General features: G+C 41.2%; 1 protein-coding gene across 5 annotated transcripts in view; it reads left to right on the top strand.

Annotated features, from left to right (window-relative positions):
• The window catches only part of tasp1 (taspase, threonine aspartase, 1), an 86489-nt gene that overhangs the window by 2928 nt on the left and 57289 nt on the right, over positions 1–26272 (top strand). For 3 of the 5 annotated variants that reach the window (XR_008565632.2, XM_070542129.1, XM_015944003.3), the window contains exons 4-11: positions 2571–2639; positions 4366–4486; positions 5002–5086; positions 5161–5240; positions 5321–5427; positions 11229–11348; positions 15828–15924; positions 25474–25584. Coding sequence is in view for 4 of the 5 variants with exons in the window: in XM_070542129.1 (XP_070398230.1) it covers positions 2571–2639; positions 4366–4486; positions 5002–5086; positions 5161–5240; positions 5321–5427; positions 11229–11348; positions 15828–15924; positions 25474–25584 (790 nt within the window). In the remaining variant the exon portion in view is untranslated. The remainder of the gene's footprint in view (positions 1–2570; positions 2640–4365; positions 4487–5001; positions 5087–5160; positions 5241–5320; positions 5428–11228; positions 11349–15827; positions 15925–25473; positions 25585–26272) is intronic. The other 2 variants (XM_070542130.1, XM_015944004.3) reach the window with 1 other exon arrangement.

The following is a 26272-nucleotide window of genomic DNA, read 5'->3' on the forward strand; positions in this document are numbered from 1 at the left end:
GAGAAGACAGAGCAGGCGCACACACACGCACACACACACACACACACACACACACACACACACTACAGGTGCTAAAAAAAAATCAATTTCAAGTCTGAATTGGGATTCTTATTTATAAAGATTCCGAATCGATTCACAAAGATTCAGATTCGATTCCAAGAACTGAAATATTTGGCACGTTACAGGTTTGAGATGCACTTTTTTGATCTTTGTTAGGAGAGTCAGTACTCTGTTTACTTTTGTGCTCCCATAAACTGATGATTTATGTTTGAATCTGCTGATAAAAATGACATGCAAGTGTCCTCTTATCATACTCAGAAATTTGAGTTATTCTCATATTTATTTTCTAAGTTGATAAGTGAGTACTCAGGATTACTCATGTAACTTGTTTCTACAAATACTTGAAAAGTATTTGACCGTATTACTTTCAGAGCTACTGTTGGGTAACTGCAGATTAGTTATATTTTACAAGGTAAGCAAAAATAAATGTTGCCTTTTGGTCAAAAGATTGTTTCTGTTTACAGTTTTAGAATCACTTTAATTTACAGTGTAAATCTGCATTTTTGGAGCACGACCAGTTTAAAGTCAAATAAAAATGTCCCATAGCTTTAACTAACTTGCACAACAGAGTAGTTCATCCTGGAGCTGACACTATTAACACTGGTTGTGAATCAGTTTAAATAGAGAATAGAGAATCGATTCTGAATCGAATCGGCACCCCGAGAATCGGAATCGAATCAAATCATGAGTTGCTCTAAGATTCACATCCCTAACACACACACACACACACACACTCACACACACACACACGCACGCACGCACGCACGCACGCACACACACACACACACACACACACACTCGCACGCACGCACGCACGCACGCACGCACGCACGCACGCACACACACACACACACACAGCATACCAAGTAGTGTTTCTATGGCTACATTGTAATTTCTTAGTACATATTCTATTTAGTAAGAGATCAACTTTATTGTCTTTATCTTAGTGAATGTATAATTAATTCAACAGGTGAACTAGTAGTAGCACATTCCATGTCAAGCAGAACATCGTTGTAGCTTCTTCTGATGAGAAAAACACTTGGAGAGAAAATAAAGTTAACAGCTGAAATAGCAGAAAATAATGAAATTAGATGGTAGTGGTAGAAGAAAGTAGTAAAATGTTGGAAATTGGTCAGTGTGTCCTCCAGCAGTCTAAGCCTATAGCAGCAAAACTACAGAGATAACTCCGGGTAACCTAGCCTTTTAGATGGAGGCAGGTCTTTACTGACTGTACTCCCCGCTGTACACTCAACTGGAGTCAATCACTGATTCCAGTTTGGCAGATCTTGTTATTTTTCTTTATCAACAGATACAAAAGTTTTTTTTCCTACTATTAAAAATATTAATTGCAATAAATACATGAAATTTTTTTAACTAAAATATTTTCCACACAAATCAGCACTTTTCTTCTCCCTCCTTAAAATGTTTTAAGGAAAAAAAGAAGAAATGTTTGATTCAGAAAAGTCTAATCAGTCTATTTTTCTGTTAATGCTCTGAACCTTATTTTAGACAGTTAACTGTTAGAGTTTTGATGATAAATGACCTTCGTCTGTCTGAGTCAGAGGACTCCAAAGCACTTCACGCCGCAGTTAATCATTCCTCCATTCACACACTGATGATGATGAGCTACATGGCAGTCACAGCTGCCCTGGGGCACACTGACAGATGCAAAGCTGCTGGGCACAGGCACCACCGGTCCCTCTGATTCAAATTCAAACATACTTTGTTAATCCCAGAGGGAAATTACCACCATCAGGCTGACATGACTGCATGGCCTGGGTTTGAACCTTCAACCCACCAGTTACACGGTCAATCCCTGAGGCACTGTTGCCCCTGAGTTTTGACACTTATATCTAGAAATCATAGTGTCGTCACTTTCTCTTTCCTTTATTAAGTTAAAGAGCAAGTCACCCCCAAATCAACTCTTTTTTTGCTGATAAACTATATAAGTGTGTGTATAATCGTACTGCAGACATGTGTCATCAATAATTTGGCACTTCAGTGCATCTTGGTTAAATTTTAAATATTCTGCCTAAAACTGGCAGTGTTGTGCCGTTGTCAGGTAAAAACTCTGCACTGCATTTGAATTTAAATCTGCCACCGCTATTGGCTAAGAGGTATGCTATGATGTAAACTGGTACATTATGATGTCACAATGCTGTCGTGAGCTTGTGTGTGTGTGTGTATTTGTTAGCGGCTCCGCCCTCTCGGTCTGCTAGGCAACAGCATTTGTTGCATTTTTCAAACATGAAGTGGGAGTGGAGTTAGACTCTGGTAGGGGGTGACTTGCTCTTTAAAGAAAACCAAGTAAGTTGAGTTTCAGGAACATTACTGTTTCTTGTCCAAGCAGGATAACTCAGTTTTGTGTAATTGTGCTGAAGAGTATTATGATTGTATGAAAGTTAATCTGATTCTTATGAAGAACAATATTAATGAAGTTGCGCAAAGGCCAAAAACCTTGTATTTGTTTTAACACGAGGGTTATCTAACTGTGTCGTTGTTCTCTTTAGGCTGTGGACCAACTGAGAGCTGGAGCACTTGCAGTGGAAGCAGTGACTGCAGCTCTGGTTGAACTCGAGGTACGCTGTTCCTGAATCACACCCAATAATGTAAAAGCTGCTCTAAAAAACCTATTTAGAAAGGCTTTCAAACTTAAATGTTGTAGTTTTTACCAAAGAAAATATATTTTAGAGTACCTGAAGAAGGTCGCATGCGACAGAAACGCGTCGGCTTATATTGCAATGAATTATATTTCGAAGTGCCTCAGATCATGACTTTTTTCCTTCCATGTCTACTTTTGATATTTTACAGTATGTTGAGTTTTTGTAACAAAGGCAGCGAAAGAGTTGTGTTAGCCAATCAGAGGCAAGACTTTTGCATATCATGAATATTAACAAGGAAAAGTTGTAATCCTGCCATTTTCTGACACCCCCCACACTTCTGAAAAACGTCTACCCCCTGAAACAGGAGATCCAGAACTTTTTCCACAAAAAACAACTCAAAAGGTAGTAACTTTTACTAAAGACCAGCAGATTTATTGAAGGGGAAAAAAAGAGTGACTGAGACCTTTTAGATAATTTTCTATTGGTCATTTTGTGTTTTGGTCAAACAAAACCTTGGAAAATTGTGTGTAAAGCTTCTTGAAAGGCATGAGCCAACAGAAGTTTATAGATAATTATCTAATGCTGCCATCCTGTTGCATTGAAGCACATAAGAAGTAGACGATGTTATAAATGACCCGTACTTGTATAGCGCCTTTCAGAGTCAGAGGTCTTCAAAGAGCTTTACACTACAGTGTATCATTCATCCACACACACACACACACGCACGCACGCACGCACGCACGCACGCACACATTCACACCCTGGTGTGATGTAGCCACAGCTGCCCTGGGGCACACTGACAGAAGCAAGGCTGCTTAGCACAGGCGCCACCACGAGCAGTCAAGCTGGGTTGAGTGTCTTGCCCAGGGACACAGCAGCAGAGTTCTCTGTTATTATTGGTCAAGAATCTTTTGGTGGGGGTAAATATTTGTCTGGGACAATAGTGAGGATGGATATTGATGGCTCAACTCTTGAGATTATTTTCTAGAGATGCTGTGAAATGTAACTGTTAGAACCAGACTCGTTGGGCCACAACATTAAGTCTTAAGAAGAAATGGACATTTTTCTAGCCAAAGCTGTGGTGAATCATCAGATTAATTTGCAAACGTGCCTATTTTGCTATGAGCTAAAAATTCATCAAAAAGATGCTCAACAAGAACTAAATAAGAAGCAAAACCTTCATGTTAGATTCACAAATGGATATTAGCATCACACATATAAAAGTAAGTAAGTACATTTTATTTATTTAGCATTTATCACAGACATCGAATCACAAAGTGCTTCACATAGATCAAAACAAAACAAAACTAAGTCATAAAATCATAAACAGATTAACATAAGAAAAAAAAGAGCAGAGTATAATTAACCCACCAGCCTTTTAAAATGTCAGTGACACTTTTGTACAAGTCCAGAATCTTTGTGCTGTTGTGTTACAGAAAAAAGTTGCACTGCTGATGTGTTTCTGGTCGAAATAGTTTAACTTAACCTTTTGACCTTTAGTTGATCAAATAGGTTTTCTTTGTTTTGAGCTTTTTTCTTATGATTGTTTTGGTCCCAGTAAGGAAAATGAATGAATTAAAACAGTATTATAACAATATAATAGTCGATAAAATGACATTTTAACTAGACTTAAAAAAAAAAATCATGATTTCGTTGACTTTTTTAAGTGCTGCTTTATTCTGCTTATTTCCATTGTTCTCAGGACTCTCCCTTTACAAACGCTGGCCTGGGCTCCAACCTTAATTTGTCAGGAGAAATTGAATGTGATGCAAGCATCATGGATGGAAAGTCGCTGCACTTTGGTGCAGTGGGATCTATCAGTGGTGAGTTCCTGTTGTCAGAACAATGAAATAGTTCCCTTTTCTATATTTATAGCTCAGAATAAGCTGTAGAATTTCCCAGAGAGCTTTTAACAGAAGAATTTTTATTCCTTCACTTGCTAGTTATTGCCAACAACACATTAGAGTTGACAGGAAGCATTTAATATTTAATCCAAAGACAAAATATAGTTTTCATGATCACTTGTCTGCAAGATGTCAGCCATATTTTTCCCACATTATTTGACTTACTTGGGGATGAATGCGTACGTGTCAAATAAAGAATTCAGCATATTTTCACATTATAGTTTTTTCAAAACGTCAACATTGTATTCTGTCTACGAAAAACTGACAGGTTTGTACTTTTAATGGCTCCGACCTGCTGTCACAGCTCTTTTCTTTACTAAATTGGCCAAATAATTCAAGTAACATATCTTGATCCTGGCGCTTTGCTTTGTTTTTTGCTGTAACGCCATGACAGGGCATGAACTGTCTTCTCTGTCTGTTTACTTTCCCCACAGGCATTAAGAACCCAGTCCTGGTTGCCAACTGTCTGCTGAACGAAGCACAGAAAGGGAAGCTATCAGCTGGGAGAATACCACCTTGGTAACCATCATGGCTCATCATCAGCATTGGGCTTGTCACTGCGTCCCTCTTGTATATATTGTATTATTTTTCAGCTTTCTAGTGGGGCCAGGAGCTCACGATTGGGCAGTCAGCCATGGAATACCTCCGTGTCCTTCAGAGAAAATGGCTACAAGTCAGTGTAGATTTAAAAGCATAAGAAATCCATTTGTTTGTTTTATAAGACATTTGCCATTTTATATGAATGTAACCCAGGGTTCAGTTTGTCTGCCTACAAAAGGAACAAACGGAAGATGGAGCTGGCGGAGGGAACGGTCCCAGGACAAAATCGGACTAAGAAAAGACGACAATCAAGTGAAAATGTGAGTTTTTTGTGTAAATTGATGTGTAAATAGTTTTACAGCAATAAATGTTCTATCATCAATTATTTCCAGGGATATCTAATATTAGTGGCCTACCATTATTATCGGCTGAAATCAGCATTAAGATTCAATATTTAATATTATTGTATCAATTATTACTCTTTTAATAACTAAATCTTTAAATATCACGCACAAATTAGGCATCAAACTCTTCAGCTACTTGTCTCACTTAAAATCAATCAATCACCTTTATTTATAAAGCACCTTACAGGTATGAAACATGCCACCAAAGTGCTGTACAATAAAAATAAAAACGTAAAACCAGAAAAAAAACATGAAAAAAATACCCCAACAATAAATGCATAACAGCATAAAAGCATGTAAACATAACAGCAACAGCTAACCCATAGAGTTAAAAGCCAGATCATACAAATAGGTCTTTAACCTCTACTGATGGAGAAGCTGAATGGTTAAGGGAAGGGCATTCCATAGTCTTGGACTTGCCACCGAGAACGCCCGGTCCCCTCGTGTCCTCAGCCGAGTTCTGGGAACTGAGAGCAGTAACTGGTTCACAGAACGGACAAAATGTCAAAATATAACAGATCTGAGGTTTAGTTTTTGTTTGTTGGGCACAACTGGCCTAAATTAAATTGAAGTATTTGTCATTTTTTTTCTCAGATAATGTTTAAAGTTTAAGTATAAATGATAGAAGATGTTTGATATTAGTTGCCTAAAATGATTATTTTTTAATAAGAAGGGGCGTTGGTATTGGTTTGGTGTCAGAAATTCAGATTTGACCGCATCGGTATATCAGATATCTGTAAAAAAAAAAAAAGCCAATATTGAACATCTATAATCTCTTCCCTACTGTTTTAAGGCAGAATTTCATTATAAAAAGATTTTTTGTTGGTTTTTGACTCCAACATGCCAGCATATGACAACATATTAGGTCCACCCATTGTAGTTTGGTTTATTTTTCCTTCAGAATAATGAAGTGATGATGTGAAAACAATAATAAGTAGCTAGAGAAATCTGTTGCTGACTAACCAGCAAAGTGAATAATCAAGTAACAGACTTTAGTTACAATATTACGATGCAAGAGTTGTCATCCTAAAATGTGGAGCAAAGTGACATTTGGTTTGCCGTGATTCTCTTTAAATAGAAGAATTTGTTGCAATTTAGTGTAAAGGGTTAATTTACATCTAATTAAGGAACCGTAAAACATAGGGTTCCATAGTAAATATGAAATCAATCTTACGGACCGTTGGGTTATTTTAACCAGAAGATTGGAACTTTTTATTGCAGGGATTATGTAACACTTGTATTAACTGAGAGACAAGAGAAGAGCGAGTCACCTTTAAAACGTTTAAGAAGATTTATTTCTAAACAATTTTAAAGAATTTTAAACAAGACTTACTCTAACTCTAAGTGATGAATGGATCTGGTGTGAATGAGACGTGAGATGAATGGTGTATGTGTGAGTGATGTTGTAATCAGAACTATCGTATCCGGAGAAGCAAGTCTGAATGATGTTGTGATGTTTTGCTTTTAGCTATGATCGGAGTTATGATCGGAGTTTCATAAACACATTCGACACCATATTTGTCGCTCTACACATACCCTTAGGATGAGACCTCCTTACAGATCCAGACTGCCAGGTCCTCGAACCCCCCTTTGGTACTGGAGCCGATGAAACAGCGTCAGCAGTACGACAGACTAGTCTTTGGATTGTCTCCAGGTAAAAAGCGACAGTTGGTTCACAGCGTCAGATGGACCCCCTTGGGTCAGTGAGTTCAGCTTTTATTCTGAAAGGAACTGCTTCTTGGTTGGAAAAATGCAGCAGATTTTATCCAGCTTGTTGGTTCTTTGCTTAAAAAGGAAGTCCGGGTGGCCGGTCCGATACTTCGCTTAGCATGCGGTGAACTGCAGAGAGCTCCAGAGAACTCCTGTGAACCCTTGAGAACTGATGAGAACTGAACTAAGATGTCGTGGGACTGGTTTTATTAATCTGGATGTTTTGTAATCTGGATCTGGATGGTCGAATCAAAGTTGGCAGATTTATAAACACCACAGAGACTATGCCACGCTTCAGAAAGGAAGGTTCTGATTGGATCAGTGAAAGCAATGTGTCATGCGTTTACATTACGTGTAGTCAAAATGTCTAGTGCAGCTAGATTAAAGTCATATTACTTATTAAAGCATATTAATCATAACATTGTTATTTCACGGATTGGTCAACATTATATTACTGACTAACATTTGTTTGATTAGCTTTATTAAAAATAGAGTTCTTTGATTTTTTAAAAGGAAAGAGTCCTTTTTCTTCATTCTTCTCTTGAGCTGGAAAGGAAGCAGTTTAGAAGCAAATGCATGACCTTGAGGCAGTCTCATGCAGATTAGTACTGTGTCAGAGGCATCTGTGGAGAGAGGGTAAATAACCTTTGGTGGAATAGCACCTTCATCACGTTACATACCCCCCTTTTCAAGGGCACGGTGGTCCGTCCAGAGACCACCTGACATTGAACAAACCAGAGTCTTGAAGGACTCTGATGATAGAGCAGGGTGCAACTCCCCAGGAAGAGGCCAAAAGTGGTGAGGTACGAACCCCACTCCGAAGAACAGTCTCGCATACTCCTCGGGAAGCACACAAGTCAGCAGATTATCAAGATATCCCTGTAGAAGAAACAATTTGAAGCAGGAACAAAACTTTATATATCCACGGGTCGGGAATACTTCCAAAATAGTATTTTGATCTTTGTAATTGCACTTATCGTGATCCTGCACAGGAAAGAGCAGCAGGCAGGTCAGGTCCCAGCGAGCGAAGTATCCCAGCAGTCATGCACAAATGGATGTCCAGGTCCTACGAGCCGGAACACCAAGCAGGAGGAGAATCCGATGACGAGTCATAGGTCCACTCCCAGGAAGCAGGATCATTGACAAAACTCAGCAGAGGAGAGAGAGCACAGCACAGGGCACTTCAATGTAGACACAACAAAATGGCGTCTAATGCAAATTAATAAACAAAAAGAAACCTAGCACTGTGAGTACCTGCATGTACTATGTGTAGGAATTATGTGAATTAGCATTAAGCGAAGAAATGGGTGCAATTCAATTCAAATTCAATTCAATTCAAATTCAAAAATACTTTATTAATCCCAGAGGGAAGCTGATTGCTGTAGTAGCTCAGAATAATAATAATAATCAAGTCATCAAAGAGTTGTTGTATATTACAGTGGCTGTTGGCAGGAAGGATCTCCAGTAGCGGTCAGTGTTGCAGCCAAACTGAAGAAGCCTCTGACTGAAGACACTCTTCCGTTGTCGGACAGTCTTGTGAAGAGAATGCTCAGGGTTGTCCATCATGTTCTTGATTCTCTGGAGAATCCTTCTTTGCATCATCTCCTCCAGCGGTTCCAAAACTGCCGACACTGGCTGAGTCCTTGAAAGGGCTTGGAGTTCCTCCATCTGGTTGGCCAGTGATCTCACATCGCCCATTACGATAGATGGAAGAGATGGTTTGAATTTCCTCTTTCTCTGTCTCCGTTTTGCTCCCGCTCTGCACCCACGCTTCTTGTGTTTTAGCTCATTTGGGATTTATGGCTTCAGTTGAGGTATTATTTCAGCCTTTCCAATGTTAATCAGCTGCTCCCAATTGTAAACCAGCTTGTTGCCATGGTTACACATCATAACAAATGCTCAAAAAGTGAAAAAAGCTAAAAAAAAAAAAAAAATTGCAGTACAAATCCTCCAAACTTCACAGCACCAGAAACAGAAAAGTAAAGTGTCCAAAAAATACTGTTTTTCTTGAGAAACTAGAAGAAAAAATACCCAAGAAACGGCAAAACTTACATATAGTCAACAGAGCTACTCCAACATGCAGCCACCCAGAGCAGCGCAGTTCCGAAAAAGAAAAGAAATCCGTGTCAGTGATGCTTTTTAGAATTTTAGAGTAAACTTTAGAGTCTCACCTTTATTCTGATACCAAAACAGCTCAAATAAACCTTGTAGTTTATGAGATATACTCGATTCACTTTGGGTATGTCTTTTTCAAGAAAATCTCTGAAAAATGGCCTGTGGTTCAGTCCAAACTGATAAGTAACATGTTAAACATGAGGTATCTGAACCATAATAGAGGGATTCATATTTCAAGGGTGGAAACAAAACCCATTGCACACTGCTGTCAACTAGCAGTCGGCATTTCAATTGCACCAAAAGAAAAAATAAATGCACAAATGTTTGCATGTAAATTCTTCCAAAAATTCAATGCACAGTTTTTTTTACCATCGATATAATATCTCAGGAAAATATATCATGATATATTGCCATATCTATATTTTCATACATCTCTACTATTCAGGTTAAAACTCTGCTGATGATTAAGATGTCCCCATAACATGTCCCTTCCTAAAACTACGTTCATGGCTACAATTAGTTGACTTACATTTAAACAGGAAATTTGCCCCCGAAGTAGCTGCTACCGGCTCCTGATCCGCCATCCTTTTGAAAATACTGTGGCTAGGTTACAAGGCACCCTAGCTAAACTGCTAACAAACTAAAAACAGATGCCTAGGTAGCACATAAGAATTGGCATACGCCTTGGCGGCTCCTGATTGCGTATCTCCTAGGCAACTGGGGTGGGACCAAGGCATCGAGGTGAGGTTCCTTGTGAAAAACTCACAGGGACTAATTATAATCAGAAATAATAATTAAACCTTCTGAGTGGCCTAGTGGTAGAGTGTCTGCTCTGGGACTGGGAGATCGGATCCCGGTAGGGTCATACAAAAGACTTTAAAAATGGGACCCAATTCCCCCCTGCTTGACACTCTGCTTTAAGGGGTTGGATCGGGGGTTAAACCACCAAATAGTTCCCACAGCTGCAGCTCACCGCTCCCACGCGGATGGATCAAATGCAGTGTGTGATGACTAATGTGACTTTAACTTTAAAAAATGTTTTTTCAGTCAGCCACACCTTTAAGCATCCTCTGAAGCTCTTACATTCATTAGAAAAAAATAAATCTGAAATGTTTAATCTAATTCCGTATATTTCCATTTGCTAGTTAATTAATAGTTAAACTGAGAATGACCTTGTTTTATTCTAACTAGCTATTACCGGTTGGGTTCAGGAAAACCGTTTCAGCAGTCTGGTTTTAATTTTATTCACAATGTTCTTTTTAAACCTTTGTCTTGTTGCCAAGCGATGAAATCTTTTCCATTCCTCTCAGTTCAGCCTGGACACCTGTGTCCCGGTGGTGCAAAGTTAAGATTTTTAACAAATTCTGAATCCTATTTCATTTTAAAGACGTTCCCTTATTCACATTATTTATAGTCATCGTGTTTTTCTGTTTGTTGTGTGGAGAGACACAAATAAAGTTGTGTTTTTTGTGCCTTATTTATCTATTTTAGGTTTCCCAAGCTTAGAAGATTGATGAGAAACATTCTTGCACCACCCCCCACCCCCCTGCCATTCCATTTTGCTTTTTCAGTCCAAGTTTTAATCAAGTTCTTTAGTTTGCTGCACAAGTGGAATTCTGATCATGCATCATGACTCCAGCTTAACATCTAGAATCGTATTTATCATTCAGTCTGACTCACGATGGTTCACAAACCACCTCCAATGCAAACTTCAGAGCCAGCTGGAATTAAAGCTTTTTATAAAAGATGAACAGCCAGAAAGAACAATTTTCTTCTTTTGTTAAAACATTTTTGCTTCAGAATGTTTGTTGTTCTTTTCTGTGTTGCTCAAACATGCACTTGATAGCTGCTCTCGTGTACAACTTGTGACTATTTTTCTCAATGCAACGTAGGGAAATGGCTCAGGGTGCCTGGACACGGTGGGAGCTGTGGTGGTGGACTTGGAAGGGAACGTCGCTGCAGCTGTGTCCAGCGGAGGCCTTGCTATGAAACACCCCGGCAGGATTGGCCAGGTAGAGACCGAGGCTCTCATTTGTCTTGGTTTTTGTCTTTACTTTAATATTTCAGCTTTGAACAGTCTTTTTTTATTTGTCATCTCAGGTCCTTAGTGCCAGTTTTCTTAATAGAAAGTGCAGTTTTCTGTTTAGATGCTTGTGGATCAATTCTGCAGCTGTTTCTCTGTCCAGATTATCTGTCTGTGAGAACTGATGATGCTTTTGTTTAAGAGCTAAATCAGGTACATTTTGCACCATCATGAGAGAAATTAGGGCATTCCATGGAAAATTATTATATTCTGTATATAATTTTATTCATTTTCTTTGGAACAATGTAATTATAAAGGGCTATATGTGGACCCTCTTTCAGAATCTGTGAGACATCACCTTAACGAAACTTAAGTTTAACTTCTCTGTTTGGTCATGTTGTTGGTGGGTTTTTATACCTAGGCCGTATATGTATATGTGTAAATATATATATATATATGTATATATACACACAGGGCTGTTCCTGCATTCAAATTTGCGTGGCGGCCGCCTCCAGCTGTTTTTGTGCCGCCCCAGCCTGATTTCACTCTGCCCCCAGCGATATGGATGTTATTGTAACTGCAGTTGCAGTGCTGTGCCACTACAGGGGCGCTGTATCAGCAGCGGTGCACCGAAAAGCGCTAAAACCGCTGCAGAAAAAAAAGATCAAAAATTGCTTTTCTCGCTAGTTGGTACATATTTATGGTTGATGCTATTGTAGGCTGACCATACGTCCTCTTTCCCCCGGACATGTCCACTTTTCACTCTCTGTCCGGGAGGGTTTCCTACATTGATCAAGATGTCCGGTTTTTCATCCGGGAGCAGGGATCGAGTTATGGGGCTAGATATCTGTCAGGAAAAGATCTAGTTTCTACCTATATTACAATATTTATGGACTCTCAGCGTAGTGGGATTCTGTGGAGTGGAGAGGACGCAGAGCGCTGATCGTTGGTGTCCCCGCTGCGTCTGGCGCACGTTTCATTCTCAAGGAGAGACAGTAGAAGCGATTTGTGGCAGCGGCAGCGCGAGTGGCAGTTCCGGTGGCAGCCCCCAACACTTCCGGGTGGTGCCACGGCTTTTAGTGGCACCTGCCACAGCTGCCATGGCCCCTGCCACTGCTGCCACGACTTTTAGTGGCACCTGCCACAGCTGCCATGGACCCCGCCACTGCTGCCACGACTTTTAGTGGCACCTGCCACAGCTGCCACGGCCCCTGCCACTGCTGCCACGACTTTTAGTGGTGCCACAGCTGCCACGGCTTACAGTGGCACCTGCCAGAGAAATGGTTGGCTCTACCAGCCTGGAGCGGCACCTCTGGCAGATCGGAGTGTCATCTCCTTGCCAGACAGAGCTGCCACTACGGATAACACAATAATTGCAGCACTTATCATATCATCGGCCTCATCGTGCCAACTTTTATTTTTTTACTTTATTAACAAAACCAAAACAAACAAGGCAACGAAAAAATTTGAAATATTTCGAGTGGTTTACAAATACATTTCCCAGTCACTCCTTGCATATACAGTAATGCAATCAGAAGCATTAATGCATTTAATTTTTCCATCATTTTTATTGCTCCCCCAGACGAATCCGTGGCAGCTCTAGTGGCAGATCCACTGACACTTCCGGGTTGAAGACCCGGCGTTGGGTCACCGGCCTCCAGTACGGAGTCAGGCTGCAGGTGGAGCACCAGAGGCAGATGGAGAGCGCCAGAGCAGTTTTGAATTTTTGAAATAATTTGACTACTGCTACCAACGTGGATTGTGGAATAAAAAGAGATAACTGTTAGTTTTCTCATATTGTCATTGCAATCGGGGCACATAAAGCCATCTTCCGGCTTAAAATGGGTATTGCAGTAAATTTTAAACAACTTGGAAGTGAAAAGGCCGTGTGTCAGTCGGCTGATTTAAACCTTAAAAGGCATTTCAACTTATTTAAACGCTTTCCATCAACAAGTATTATAGGCTATTATAGGAAATGATTTACAAACATATTTTAGTCCTCACAATACCCCTACATGCCATTGCATGTAAATAAATAATAACAGGCTTGTGAAAAGAATGTGGTTATGTTATAAATTTGAGTTACACAGAAATTATAGTATTTCAAACTTTCTTTTCTAGATTCAATGTGAATCACACAAGGCAGTAAGCTCATCAAAGCAATCCCTCAGACTTTGTGATGTCTTATAACTTAATAAGTAATGTAAACCTCGTGCTTCCAGCGTATTTTTATTAATGTACATAATATCTTTTAAAATGAACAAAACAACACCCTATCACAATCAGACATATTTTGATTCATGAGTTATTGCCTACCAATTCTCTTCAAATACAATAACTCCTCCATTTTCCCTAATAAAAAGTTAAATATAAGTATTCTCAATTCTTGATTTTTTCACAACACAAAAGGCGATTGCAGTTCACTTATGATTAACGAAATATATCCCTCTTCTGATTAAAAAATATCTTTAATTTAGATCATACAAAATGTCTCATTAAGTAATTGAAACCACTGAACATTTATTTTTCATTGTACATTTGCTCATACTATGGGAAGATCTTTATGCCTTATTCCCTATTTAATTTTTCGGCTCTTACAAAATAAAATGATCCGTAATTAATTCTTTACTGTAAGTTTTTCATCCACAGATACTTACATTTAAGACCTATTGGCTATTTCCTCTCTTTAATAAAGATCGCTGGCCTTATTTTTTTTATCGTTGACATGTATGGATTGGACTAATGCTGTAAAACTGTAAGTTGGTTGAGGACTTTAAATTCACAAAACATCCCTTGCACCCGTTTCTTCCTTCTCTTTTGTTCCTCCTATATTTGTGTGTTTTTTTGAACCACATATTTTTTTCCATGGTGCATGTTCCTTGTACATTCTGTACTAAAATGTGCAAATATGTTATGCACAGTTCAATAATAAAAAACAAACAAACAAAAACAAACAAACAAAAAATGATAATTTGTTCAGCATAAAGGAGATAAACTTCTTTGGCCCTAATTTTGTCATGGCTATCGGGGCACAGATATATATATATATATATATATATATATATATATATAGAGAGAGAGAGAGAGAGAGAGAGAGAGAGAGGAAAATAGTTAAATACAAACAAGAAAACAAGGCTTGAAAGTCAAATGTTGGTAGATTTATCTCCACTACACATTTTACCTGTATTAAACAATAAGTTATACAAATGTAATATTTATTCATCTGATACAATTCAGATTACCTTCAAATCTCAGTCTCACACCCAGGGCCGTTTCAAGGCATTTTGGGGGCCAAGGCAACACAGACGCCTCCCCCTCCCCCCCCCCCCCCCAACCCATACAAAATAGACATGCCGCCATTACATTGTTAGCAGCAGAAATTAAATGTTATTACCATTTCCATTACAAGTGCATGTTAATGAAAAGCATTATATTTTACTGGATATGTTTTTGTGTTATTTTGATTAAGATGAGTGTTATTAATACAATCCTAAAATGTTACTGAAATGTAGGTCAAATATTTAAAAATATTTTAACTATGAATATCAGACGGGAAAAAGGGAACTAAACACGAATCTAATGCAAATTATTGAGCCTTTTATAATATTTTGCCATTAAAGAAGTGAGGCAGTTGAATGCAAAGAGTATGCATGTGCTGTCGCATGGTCAGGGTGGTACCACCTCTGCCTCAGTTTGAGCCAGGAAAAACCCTGTATACACACACACACACACACACACACACACACACGCATAGTTTTTTTTGTTGCAACTGACCTCACAGATATGTTATTTGTCTATAGATTATTCCAAGAGAACAATAAAAAATAGCTCCAATGTGTCTTCTGTATGTATAATAAAAGAACTTTGATGCTTTTGCATCAGTCTGAATGTAATGCGCTGTGTGCTTTAAAGTTTTAATGCCCTCTGGTCAACTAAAGTTGAGCGATCAATCCACTTAGGAGAAAACTGAACACAGCAGCTTGTAGCTTTCAGCAAACAGCTGTTACTACTAGAGCGTCCCTGCTTTCTGTTCCAGTCCCGTTTGTTTCTCCTTTTGTTGTACAATCTCAGAATTGCCCTAGCTGGATATAATAATACTAATAAACCCTAATAGAGATCGTCTAAATGAACGTGGCCTCCGTTGTACTGAGCCCTTTTGTTTAATGGCAGATGTGGAAAATCTCTTTCTCTGAGTCAGCCACAAAGAGCCCTGGGTTTCCCTTAAAGGTAGCGCAAGTAGAAAATGGCTTCACTTTGGGGCCAAAGAGAGCAAATGGATTAACTTTCACCTATTGTTAGTGAAATCTCACCCTAATAGAAACATACAGCAGTGACTGGTTCAAGGATGCTGGTAATAAGGGCGAAATGATGATAACTTTTCATTCATTCATCTTTATTCACTTTTAGATATTTTACTGTAAATCTGTCATTCTTAGCTGAGCATTTAAGCTAATTAACGTAAAATCAGCTGTTTTTCTACCCTCAGGCTGCGCATTATGGATGTGGCTGCTGGGCTGAAAATTCCGGCAACATGAACCCTTACTCTACAGCAGTGAGTACCTCAGGTATACCCCCACTTTTTTTTTGCAATTGACTTTGTTTCCGTCTGTGTGCGCAACATTAGCAGTTTTAGCACCAGCATGTCTTTGAGATGACATGAATCATCTCCAGTGAGTCGAGGCTTGAAACAGCCTGATAATCTGTTCCGTTGACCTCCAGCCGCTCCTGCTGAGTGATCCTCATCAGTCACTTCCTCAGCCGATTGAGTCATCAGACTCCACTCTTTGTTAGCCAGCTGCATGCCAGGTGCGTCGCAAAGCCCTTTGGATTTTCAGCGACATTTGACATGCTACACCTGCTGTAGATATATAACAGGAAGAGAGCTGCTGTGAGTGTAATTAAGTAATACAAAAAATCATAAATTACAGCTATTTTATTAGCTACAGTTCTTGAATTATTGACTTGCATCAATCAGATTAAGTGCACATTGGAACCTAAGAGGTACTGTTTGTTAATGTGTGGTGAAGAAATGCTAAAGATGCCTTAGTGAGCTAGTTTGATAGAGCTGGTATCGTCACTCCAATTTACGCTTCCAAATTGCATTTCTGGCATTGCAGATTCAGCAATGTGACAGTGTAGCTGCTGTTTACTGAGGTGTGTTCTGCCATCCTAGGCATGGACATCAGACTGGCTCCATCACTGCTTTCACAGCCGGTGTAAATGTGCCATATAGGGGCTGATCATACCTGGCCAAGCTGACCATAGCGTAAAAAGGTCATAAAGTCACTTACACATCTGGGTCAGTATGGTCGTGGGTGGATCATGTCAGTTTGGTCTCATACAAGCAGTTTTTGCTCACATGGTTCCCAAGCACTTCTCGGGAATGCAGGAATCCCAGAGCACGTGCAAAAGATGCGTGGGTAATGCCGTGGTGTCCTCCTGAATCAGATAAACAAAGGCGGGTGTGGTCTGTGTTGCTTTTGGAGGCTCTGGGCCACATTATTTTATTAATTTGCTTCCTGTTCTCTCTTACTGTTGCTGCTGTGCGTGTCCTCATAACCGCTGCTTCAGCAGAGGACAGGGGACAGCGTTAGGGCCACACACACACACACACACACACACACACGCACGCACGCACGCACGCACACACACACGCACGCACGCACGCACGCACACACACACACACTGCTCTCTTCACACTTTCCACTGTCTGCCACCATGCTGGATCAGGAGCTCCGTGCTACAGACAGAGATGTGTACTTGACAGCAACTAGAAAGAAAAAGAATCGCGCATGCGGCTGGACCTTCTCGCCAATCAGAGGCGGTAGGCATGAATTTCAGCCGGCCAATCAGTTTATAGTGTCACCTAAGTCCCTGCTGGACCTCAGAGGCAGAGTCTAAATTAAATTCTATTCAAAAAAAACTTTATTAATCCCAGAGGGGAATTGATTGAAAAAAGTCACCTCAGAGTGGAATACGAACATATGACCCAGATTTGAAAACAGATTCCCTTCCCGAACTGGCCCGTACTGACCTAGATGTGAAAGGGGCTTATGGTACCCCTGCTGGTGCTGATTGAGGTTGCTGGGGAGAGGATGCTTTGAGCCGGTTTGATGGCTGCTGCCCTTACGACTCAGACCTGGACAAGCGGACATAAACGAACGATAAATAGCTGCAGATTTGACAAGTAAGACTTTATCTTTGAAATTATATGAAATAAATCATGGCTTCATGCAATTGTTATCATTTTAGTGTCCTGAGTGATGGTAATGAGGCCATTTAGTGCAAAATGTTATTTTTATGGTCCTTGAATTGCCTTCATAAATATGCTTTTATGGAATCTACTCAAACCCTTCAAACGTAAATCCTAAGCTTAAACGGCTGTTCAGACAAAAGCATACTTTTATTCTGTTAAAGAAAAGTCCTTTTCCTTGAGCAGATTTATGCCACATCTACAAACCATGCTTTAGTGTTTTCAAAAATCAAAGCCTGATCTTTTTAGCTTAGAGCAACATTTTGAGGATCTTGACTGTCTAGTTTCAAACTTGAGGTAGAGCGGCCGTACGAGCCCTCTCCTTTAAGATGTGTGGACATGTGCAACGTAGCTTCTGGGGAACATTAAAAACTGATGTGGATTTGAAGCCTAATGCATCTCAGTGCAGATGAGCTGATTTGATCAGACAGGCTGAAGCTCGAGTTATTCAGACCGCTAACATACCCTGCTTTTGGCACTGAGGTAAGTCTTCCTTGATTGTCTGATCCACATCACTTGCTGAGAAAATTTAATGTAAAGAAAGAAATCCATTTCATTCATCAAACCTTTCATTTGATATTGAAGTTTATGTAGCTAATCTTAAAGACAAAGAACGTATGCCTGCAGCTTTCTGGCATTTTTCACCGAAACACAAAATTACAAGAAATTGCTTTTTTAAATTACAAACCACCTTTTAGTTTCCATTGAACCCATGTCTGTTTTATTCTGCATCTTGTCCTCGACCAAATTGATGGAAAATAACGACATCAACGCTGCAGAAACAGGTGCCATGCCTCTGTTTTCCTCTGGTTTAGTGTGACAGGGCGATGGTGTCAAATCCAGATCAACCTATCTGTGCAAGTTCTCGTTTCACTAAGACGGCTATGTTGATAAACGTCTGTTATCTCAGAGGACCGACTGTAGATGTTTGCCCTGGATCATTTCCGATCGGCAACAAGATGGCGCCTGTGCTTGGCTTAGCTGCAGTCACCGGCCACTTTTTCAAACTTTTCTCCACTAACCACCTCTTTTCCACCTTGCTCCTGTCTGCGATCCTCTTCAGTAGTGTCCCTGCTACCATCTCCCATGATCGCCAGACTCTTTTGTCCTTCCGTTCGTTCACGATCGCCCAAGATGCAACGAGGATGTTCCATCCTGTTTGTTTACCTGAGTGGCGCACTGGCCCAGAGCCAAACTACGGTCCCGAGCTGCGCACCTCTAACTATGTTTGTCCGGTCCCGGGAAAACGTCGGAGGAAAAGAGGTAAACGAGCAGTAATCCAGGTGAGAATAAGACTTCTCTTAAAGCGTGGTTTATCTGGTAAACATCGGCGCGATCTTCTAGCTTCTTGTCCTTTGTTTGGTGACCTGAGCGCCACTTCCGCATTCCCACCAGGCCGCGTTGCAGCGCGGTTTCTCCGTCCAAGTTTTTCAAGGTCGGTTTATCCTCATTCCTCAGTGGTTTCTCCTCCTGTTCCCTCCATAAGTGGTTTTTATAAACACCGTGGGTCTAACCCTGCTAATTTATGTCCACTAACTCCAGCTGTTTCTGTAGTTTCTGATTCCTCCACCTCACTCAGCATGGCTCCATTAAACACCCGCTCTGTTAACAATAAGACCTTCCTGCTCAATGATCTAATTCTATCTAAAAACCTGGATTTTCTGTTTCTGACTGAAGTTTGGCAGCAAACATCTGATTATTCTGGTCTGATTGAACTCTGCCCGAGTGGTTATTCTTTTCTTAGCCAGCCCCGGGGTTCTGGTCGTGGTGGAGGCCTAGCTGTTGTTTTCAGAGACCATCTTCCATGTAGCTCTACAACCTCTGGTTGCTTTGCTTCCTTTGAACTGCAGCTGATTAAAGTCGGGCGTAAGGACCCGTTCTACTGTGCTGTGGTCTATCGTCCACCTGGTCCAAAGGGTTCTTTCCTTCAGGAGTTTAGTGACTTTCTATCCTCCACTGTGAAGCTGTGCAGACTGGTGATTGTTGGTGACTTTAACATCCATGTTGATGATCCCTCCGACCACTTTGCCATGAATTTCTCCAGCCTTATGGACTCCTTCAGCTTTATCCAGCATGTTTCTGGCCCCACACACACCAGGGGGCACACTCTAGACCTTGTTTTTACCCTGAATCTAAATGCTGACAGTGTTTGTCCAGAGGACGTTTACGTTTCAGATCACCATTGCATTTTCTTTAACTTGTCAGTTTCTGCGTCCCCACCTCCTGCTCGCCGTATGGTTAGTTCTCGTTTTCTTAATGAGAGCACAGCTATCAATTTTTCTGCTGCTTTTGATCCACCCTGTTCTTCTGATAACAACCCAGATTCCTTAACTTCTCAGTTTAACGAGCACTGCCTCTCCATTCTGGACAACATCTGTCCTGTCAGAACCAGATCAGTTCCTGCAGTGAACCCTACTCCCTGGTTTAATGACAGCCTTCGCAGCCTGAAGCGCCAATGCAGAAAATTTGAGCGTTTGTGGAAGAACACCCATCTCCACGTCCATCTGCTGCACCTAAAGGATCTTCTGACATCCTTTAACTCTGCAGTCAGACGCTAGGGTTTCCTGCTGTTTAACACCATCAGCAGCATCGTCTCTCCTGCCTCTCCTACAGCCTCCATCCACTCTGTTGCAGACTGTGAGAACTTTCTGTCTTTCTTTGTGGACAAAGTCAATAAGGTTAGATCTAGCATCTCTCCTTCAGCCTTATCGCTGCCTCTCCCGACTCCAACCAGGCCCATCATCCTAGATAGCTTTGCTCCTGTTTCTTTGCCTGAGTTAACCAAACTAGTTAACTCTATGAAGACCTCTGCATGCCCCCTCCACATCTTACCCTCATCTTTGTTTAAAAGTGCTTTTCAGTCCATCGGTCCCAGCGTGCTCTCTATAATTAATGCTTCTCTGGTCTCTGGTCAGGTCCCTGCTTACTTTAAGAACGCTGTAATCCACCCGCTTCTTAAAAAACCGAGTCTCGACCCCTCTCTCCATAGCAGCTTCAGACCCATCTCTAAACTTCCCTTCATCTCCAAGATCTTGGAAAAGGTTGTGGCTAAACAACTCACAGCTGCTCTTGATGAACATAACATCTATGATAGCTTCCAGTCAGGTTTTCGTAGAGCTCATTCTACTGAAACAGCTCTTCTTAAGGTTGGTTTATGCTTGACGCGTCCGCGAGGTCCGCACGGCTCCACGCGGCTCCGCGCGGAAAAGTTGCGTCATTTTGCGTCATTTTAACAACCACGCCCCTCCACCGCGTCTCCGCACGGCCCAAGATTTCCGCAACGCGCACCTCGGAAAATTTCTAACCACGCGGACGGTCGGACGCGGAAAAACATGGCGGACCGGCACGGCAGAGGTTGGTAAATACAGACGTTTGTATGATTCAGCTCTCAGAGATCACCGTGATCAACATGCTGTTAATAATTCTTGGAGAGAAATAGCTCGCACTGTCGGAAAAGACGAGGACGCTGTTAAAAATGCTGGAATACCATGTTATAAACAGTCATTTCTACTTCTACTATGGTGTAGTGTTGGATGCATGCTTTAGAGCTCCATGCTGCCCCGTTCAGTTTGGGAGAATATTGGCTCACCGCAGAGACGAGCCGCACAAACCATAAACGCTGCGAGTTGTGAAGCGCGTTCCAGCCGCGAGCCGCATCACCGCGCGGAAAGTGAATGCGTCAAGCATAAACCAAGCTTTAGGGTCTCTAATGACCTTCTGACTCACAGTGATGCAGGGGACTGTTCTGTTCTGGTCCTGCTGGACCTGACTGCAGCCTTTGACACTGTTGACCATCACCTGCTACTGGAGAGGCTGAGAGACTGGGTAGGCCTATCAGGATCTGCTCTGGAGTGGTTCTCCTCTTATCTCTCTGAGCGCTCCTTTTCTGTGGCCGTCTCCAAGTTTAGGTCCTCCACCACCTCTCTTACCCATGGTGTCCCACAAGGTTCTGTGCTGGGGCCTCTGCTTTTCCTCCTCTATCTGCTTCCTCTTCAGCACCTCCTGAGCTCCTTCAAAGGAATCTCCTACCATCTTTATGCAGATGACATCCAACTGTACATCTCCTTTAAGCCCCATGAGATGTCTAAGCTGAAGCTGTTACACACCTGCTTAGACTCTAACAAAACCTGGGTGATGGGAGCTTTCTTCAGCTGAATGAAGATAAGACTGAGATCCTCATCTGTGCCCCAGACAAGCTGGTTCCCAAAGTCAGAGACTCTCTTGGTCAGCTTGCTTCCCACACCAAATCTTCCGTCAGGAATCTTGGCGTGACCTTTGACCCAGCTCTCACCCTGGATTCTCATGTCAGTTCTCTTGTTGGCTCTTCCTTCTTCCATCTCAGGAACGTTGCTAAGCTGAGTCCCATTCTGTCCCGCTCTGAACTTGAGACAGTTCTCCACACCTTCATGTCCTCACGCTTAGACTACTGTAACTCTCTTTTCACGTGTCTGAGCAGAACCTCCCTGAACCGTCTACAGGTGGTTCAGAACGCCTGTGCTCGGCTTCTGACCAAGTCCTCCAAACACACCCACATCACCCCGCTTCTCCTCCAGCTTCACTGGCTGCCAGTCAACTTCAGGGTTCATTTCAAGATCCTGTTCTGGTCTATAGGGCCTTACATGGACAAGCACCATCTTACATTGGTGATCTTCTTAGTCCCTACACCCCCAGCAGATCCCTGAGGTCCAGTGATCAAAGCCTACTGGTTGTGCAGCACCAGGCTAAAGGTCAAAGGTGACAGATCATCTGCTGCTGTGGCCCCCAGACTCTGGACCTCTCTCCCCCTGAGCCTGAGATCAGTGGACTCAGTGGTCTCCTTTAAAAAGCAGCTGAAGACTCACTTGTTCAAGCTGGCTTTTGTATGACCTTCTTCACCTCTCTCTCCTTATTCTGCTCTCCCCACCTATTCCACCTTCCTCAGGATCCACTGGTTTCCCTCTTTCCTGTTCACTCTCTCTCTCTCTTAACATTTTTTCTTTTAAATCCCAATTGTCTATTTTTGCTCATTTTAAATATATTTTTAAACATTTTATAAATTATTTTTTATATTTTTACATTTTTTGTTTTTGTGAAGCGCCTCGCGATTTTTATCTTGAGAGGTGCCAAAGAAATGATATTTTCTTCTTCTGGATGCATTTTCTTGTCACCCAGCCTTCCTGTATTGTGGCTTTTGGATGCTTTGATGTTACCAACAAAAGGCCGGCCTTCTGTGTTCGGAAAGCTCAACATGTGTTCCAGCAAAACACCTGTCTTCAATTTCCCAACATGAAAGACGTTTCTATCAAAGAAGCAGAAAAACAATAACTTTCAATATGACACAAGGATCCTCACCCTTTTTATTTTTTTGCCTCACACACAGCCACACACTCCTCCTCCTCCTCACTCTGTATTTTTTGTGTTATGTGGCTAATGTGGGTCAGTTTTACTGCTTCATCTGGCCTTTCCTTTGCTGTGGTCATCAACTCACAAACATCGCTGTTTACCCGACGAATTCTGAAAGCCCCAAGCCGTGTTTACACATCATTTTACTTTCCTGATTTGGGCTTGATTCACTTTCAGACTGTAATGTTTTCTTTTGTTCCAATTCAGTTGCCTTTGTGCCAACCTAATATCCAGTCCGACACAGAGGACTGTAGTAAACGGTGTAAAAAGCACAGAGCACAGCAAGTCCATCTTTCCTTTTTGCTTTAAAATGAAACTGAAATGGCTTCCAGGCATTTGCTCTCCACAGTAACCAACCTGTGTTCGGTTCTGTTGTAGTTACCTGATGTTTTATGGGGCATAAATTAGTGTTTACAGAAAAAATGAGGCTATATGCCTCTGTCTTTATGGGTTTCCACAAGAATTGGATTTCTTGGTTTTTCCACCAACTAAATGTTTTAGGAACATTGTTTTAGTGGCGTACCACATCCATTCAGTATTTGTAATTTCGTGTGAAATAACATCTGAAGTGAATTTTTGTTTTTAAATTAAAAAGATTGATTTTGCCCTTTTACTTGGGTCTTGATGGTGGTAAAGGTACAGGCTGATATAATAATGATAAATCTGGGACTCTCCACCATTTGACCTTAGAACTGAAGAAGCCTCTTTGTTGAGAGGTGAAACGTCTTCAAGCAACTTAAAGAAGTCCAGACGCTTTTCTTTCAAGCTCCTTAGACTACAGGCTGATACATGCTTCTTTCTAGAGTCACCTGTAGTGCTTTCTTCTGCAGTGTGTCAGATATTGTTCAGAATAAATGTGTGTACTCCAAAGAAGCATACTTGAATCTGGCAACCATTTACTACCTCTGGATCCTGTTTTTGTGCGAGTGGTGAACTATTGTATAAATAACTAACCCTAACCCTAACCCTACTACAGCTCAGGACAGATAACAAAGGAGTACAAAAGTGACCAAGAATGCAAAAATCAAAGATTAAATAAGACACAACACTATATACAACAGTGGTTCCTGTGTGGACACATACACAGTAAGCATTGTGGGTAAGGGGGTTGTGAAATGTCGTGGAGCTAATAATACATTTAAAGTATCAGCTGTTCTGCTAAAACTACTCTTTACTGTCCAAGTGATAGGTATGGTTAAATACAGGCACAAACACGCACAGGTGTACATATATCAGGTGTATTAAGCATGGAGTACTGACCATAGAGTTAAAGTGGCTGGATGACTCATGACATCATAATGTCTTCTAAATCCTAACTGCTGTTGGGATGAATGATCCATGGAAGCACTCCTTCCTGCAGCGGGGGTGTATTAGTTTCTGACTGAAGGAGCTGCTCAGGGCACGCACCGACTCCTGGAGAGGGTGGTGTTTGTTGTTCATGATGGACGTCAGCTTAGCTAACACCCCCCACCACCACCACCACCACAGACTCCAGAGGGCATCCCATTACAGAGCTAGACCTCTGCACCAGTTTGTCAATCCTGCCCATCCCTGTCCGTACATCTGCTCTCCTAATAGGCCATTGAATGGAAAAGGGCAGATGTTGCCACCGGATCTTAAAAAGTCCTTAACAGAGTCTTGCAAACTCCAAAGGACCTCAATCTCCTCAGTAGGTAGGGTCGACTTTGGCCCTTCTTATACAAGGCGTCTATATTTGTTGACCAGTCCAGTTTGTTGTTGAGGTGAACACCCAGGTACTTGTAGGAGTCCACTATCTCAATGTCTTCCTGGATGTTCTGTTCATTTGTATCCAGCTTCATGATTATTACTGTTAAAACACCTTTAGTTAACATGTTGCTTCAGTGTTTAAATACAGAGAAATACATTGACACACTTATTCTTGTGAGTACCCGACCTCACAAGTCTATGTACGTCAGGTCCTTCCTCGGCCACTAGGACCAGAAATGAGCAGCTGTGAGTTAGGACAGACGAGCCTTTGATGTTTGTTCCCGCCTCAACCTCAGTGTATGTCATGATGCCTAGCAACCGAGACGGCAATAAACAGAAGTTAAATTTACAGTTAGCGGTAGAGGTCACAGATATTGGTTTTTCTATGGCCAATGCCGATATGTAATGGCCATGATCAACAATGGCCCTAAATCTTAATTTTATCCACTGCTCAGTGTTAAAGCCAGAAATGTTACTTAAGTTATTAAAATCAGTAAACTGAGCAAATATTAAACATTCTGAGATCAAATATGCAAGAAAGCATAACAACACAACTGCTTTAAGGTTTAAATGCAACAATTAGCAAGCCCTTCCAGCTGGAACACGATGAAGCTGTCATTCATTGATTTAGCTTCAAATGTAGGTAGAACACAGAATAATACTGGGTGGTGCATGATACTACTACCCAACACTACTACTGAGGTATAACTGAGCTTTAAAGCTTACCGTGCTTGTTTATTTTTTATGTCAGGGTGTGGAGAGCATCTGATTCGCACCATGCTGGCTCGGGAATGCGCCGCTGCCATGCAGTCTGAAGATGCCCACCAAGCGCTGCTGGAGGCTATGCAAAACAAATTCATCAGTAAGTCATCTGCTTGCAGATCTACCATTGCTGCTTCCCACACTTTGTTTATTCAACCCAAGAGCGTGTTTGTGTCACAGACACTGAGTAAATGAAGAAGGCAGATGTGCAACATAAAGGATGAGTGAAGCAGAAGAAACGTAGAAAAATAGAATCAGAAGAGACAACTTTTGATTTATGGCTCTTTTTACTGTTTAAATGGCTCTTTGAATGTTGCACACGTCGCAGCTGACAACCACAGATAAATTTGGAAAGACGTAATTGTTTGGTCGCATGTTTATTTGAAGATGTAATTTTGTTGCATTCACAGAAGTGGTCAGTTTTAGAAATCCTTGTTAAGTGTGTTTGTTGTGAAGTCGGTGACCACTTGGATAGCTCAGAGAAGACAAAGAAAGGACATGTGGATACGTGTGGTGGTTTCAGCCTTGTTCTGGTCCCTAGAAAGGCCTTCCCGCTTTGGCTGTGTGATGAATATTTACAACACAAAGTAGTCAGTCTGAAGTTATTTCTTTTTTTGGTTCATTTTAAACACACATCAGGTTCAACTATAAATCTAGCCTCAGCAGAAGCAGCGATGACATTTTCTGTGACTTAATGTAAACAGAGAGACAGGTCTACAGTGTTCAAGATCGAAAACTACTTTGAAGTCATTCCAGACATGTTGAAAATAAAAAAGTGGATATGTCTT

Source organism: Nothobranchius furzeri, chromosome 12, assembly GCF_043380555.1.
Source record: "Nothobranchius furzeri strain GRZ-AD chromosome 12, NfurGRZ-RIMD1, whole genome shotgun sequence".
Classification (NCBI taxonomy): domain Eukaryota; kingdom Metazoa; phylum Chordata; class Actinopteri; order Cyprinodontiformes; family Nothobranchiidae; genus Nothobranchius; species Nothobranchius furzeri.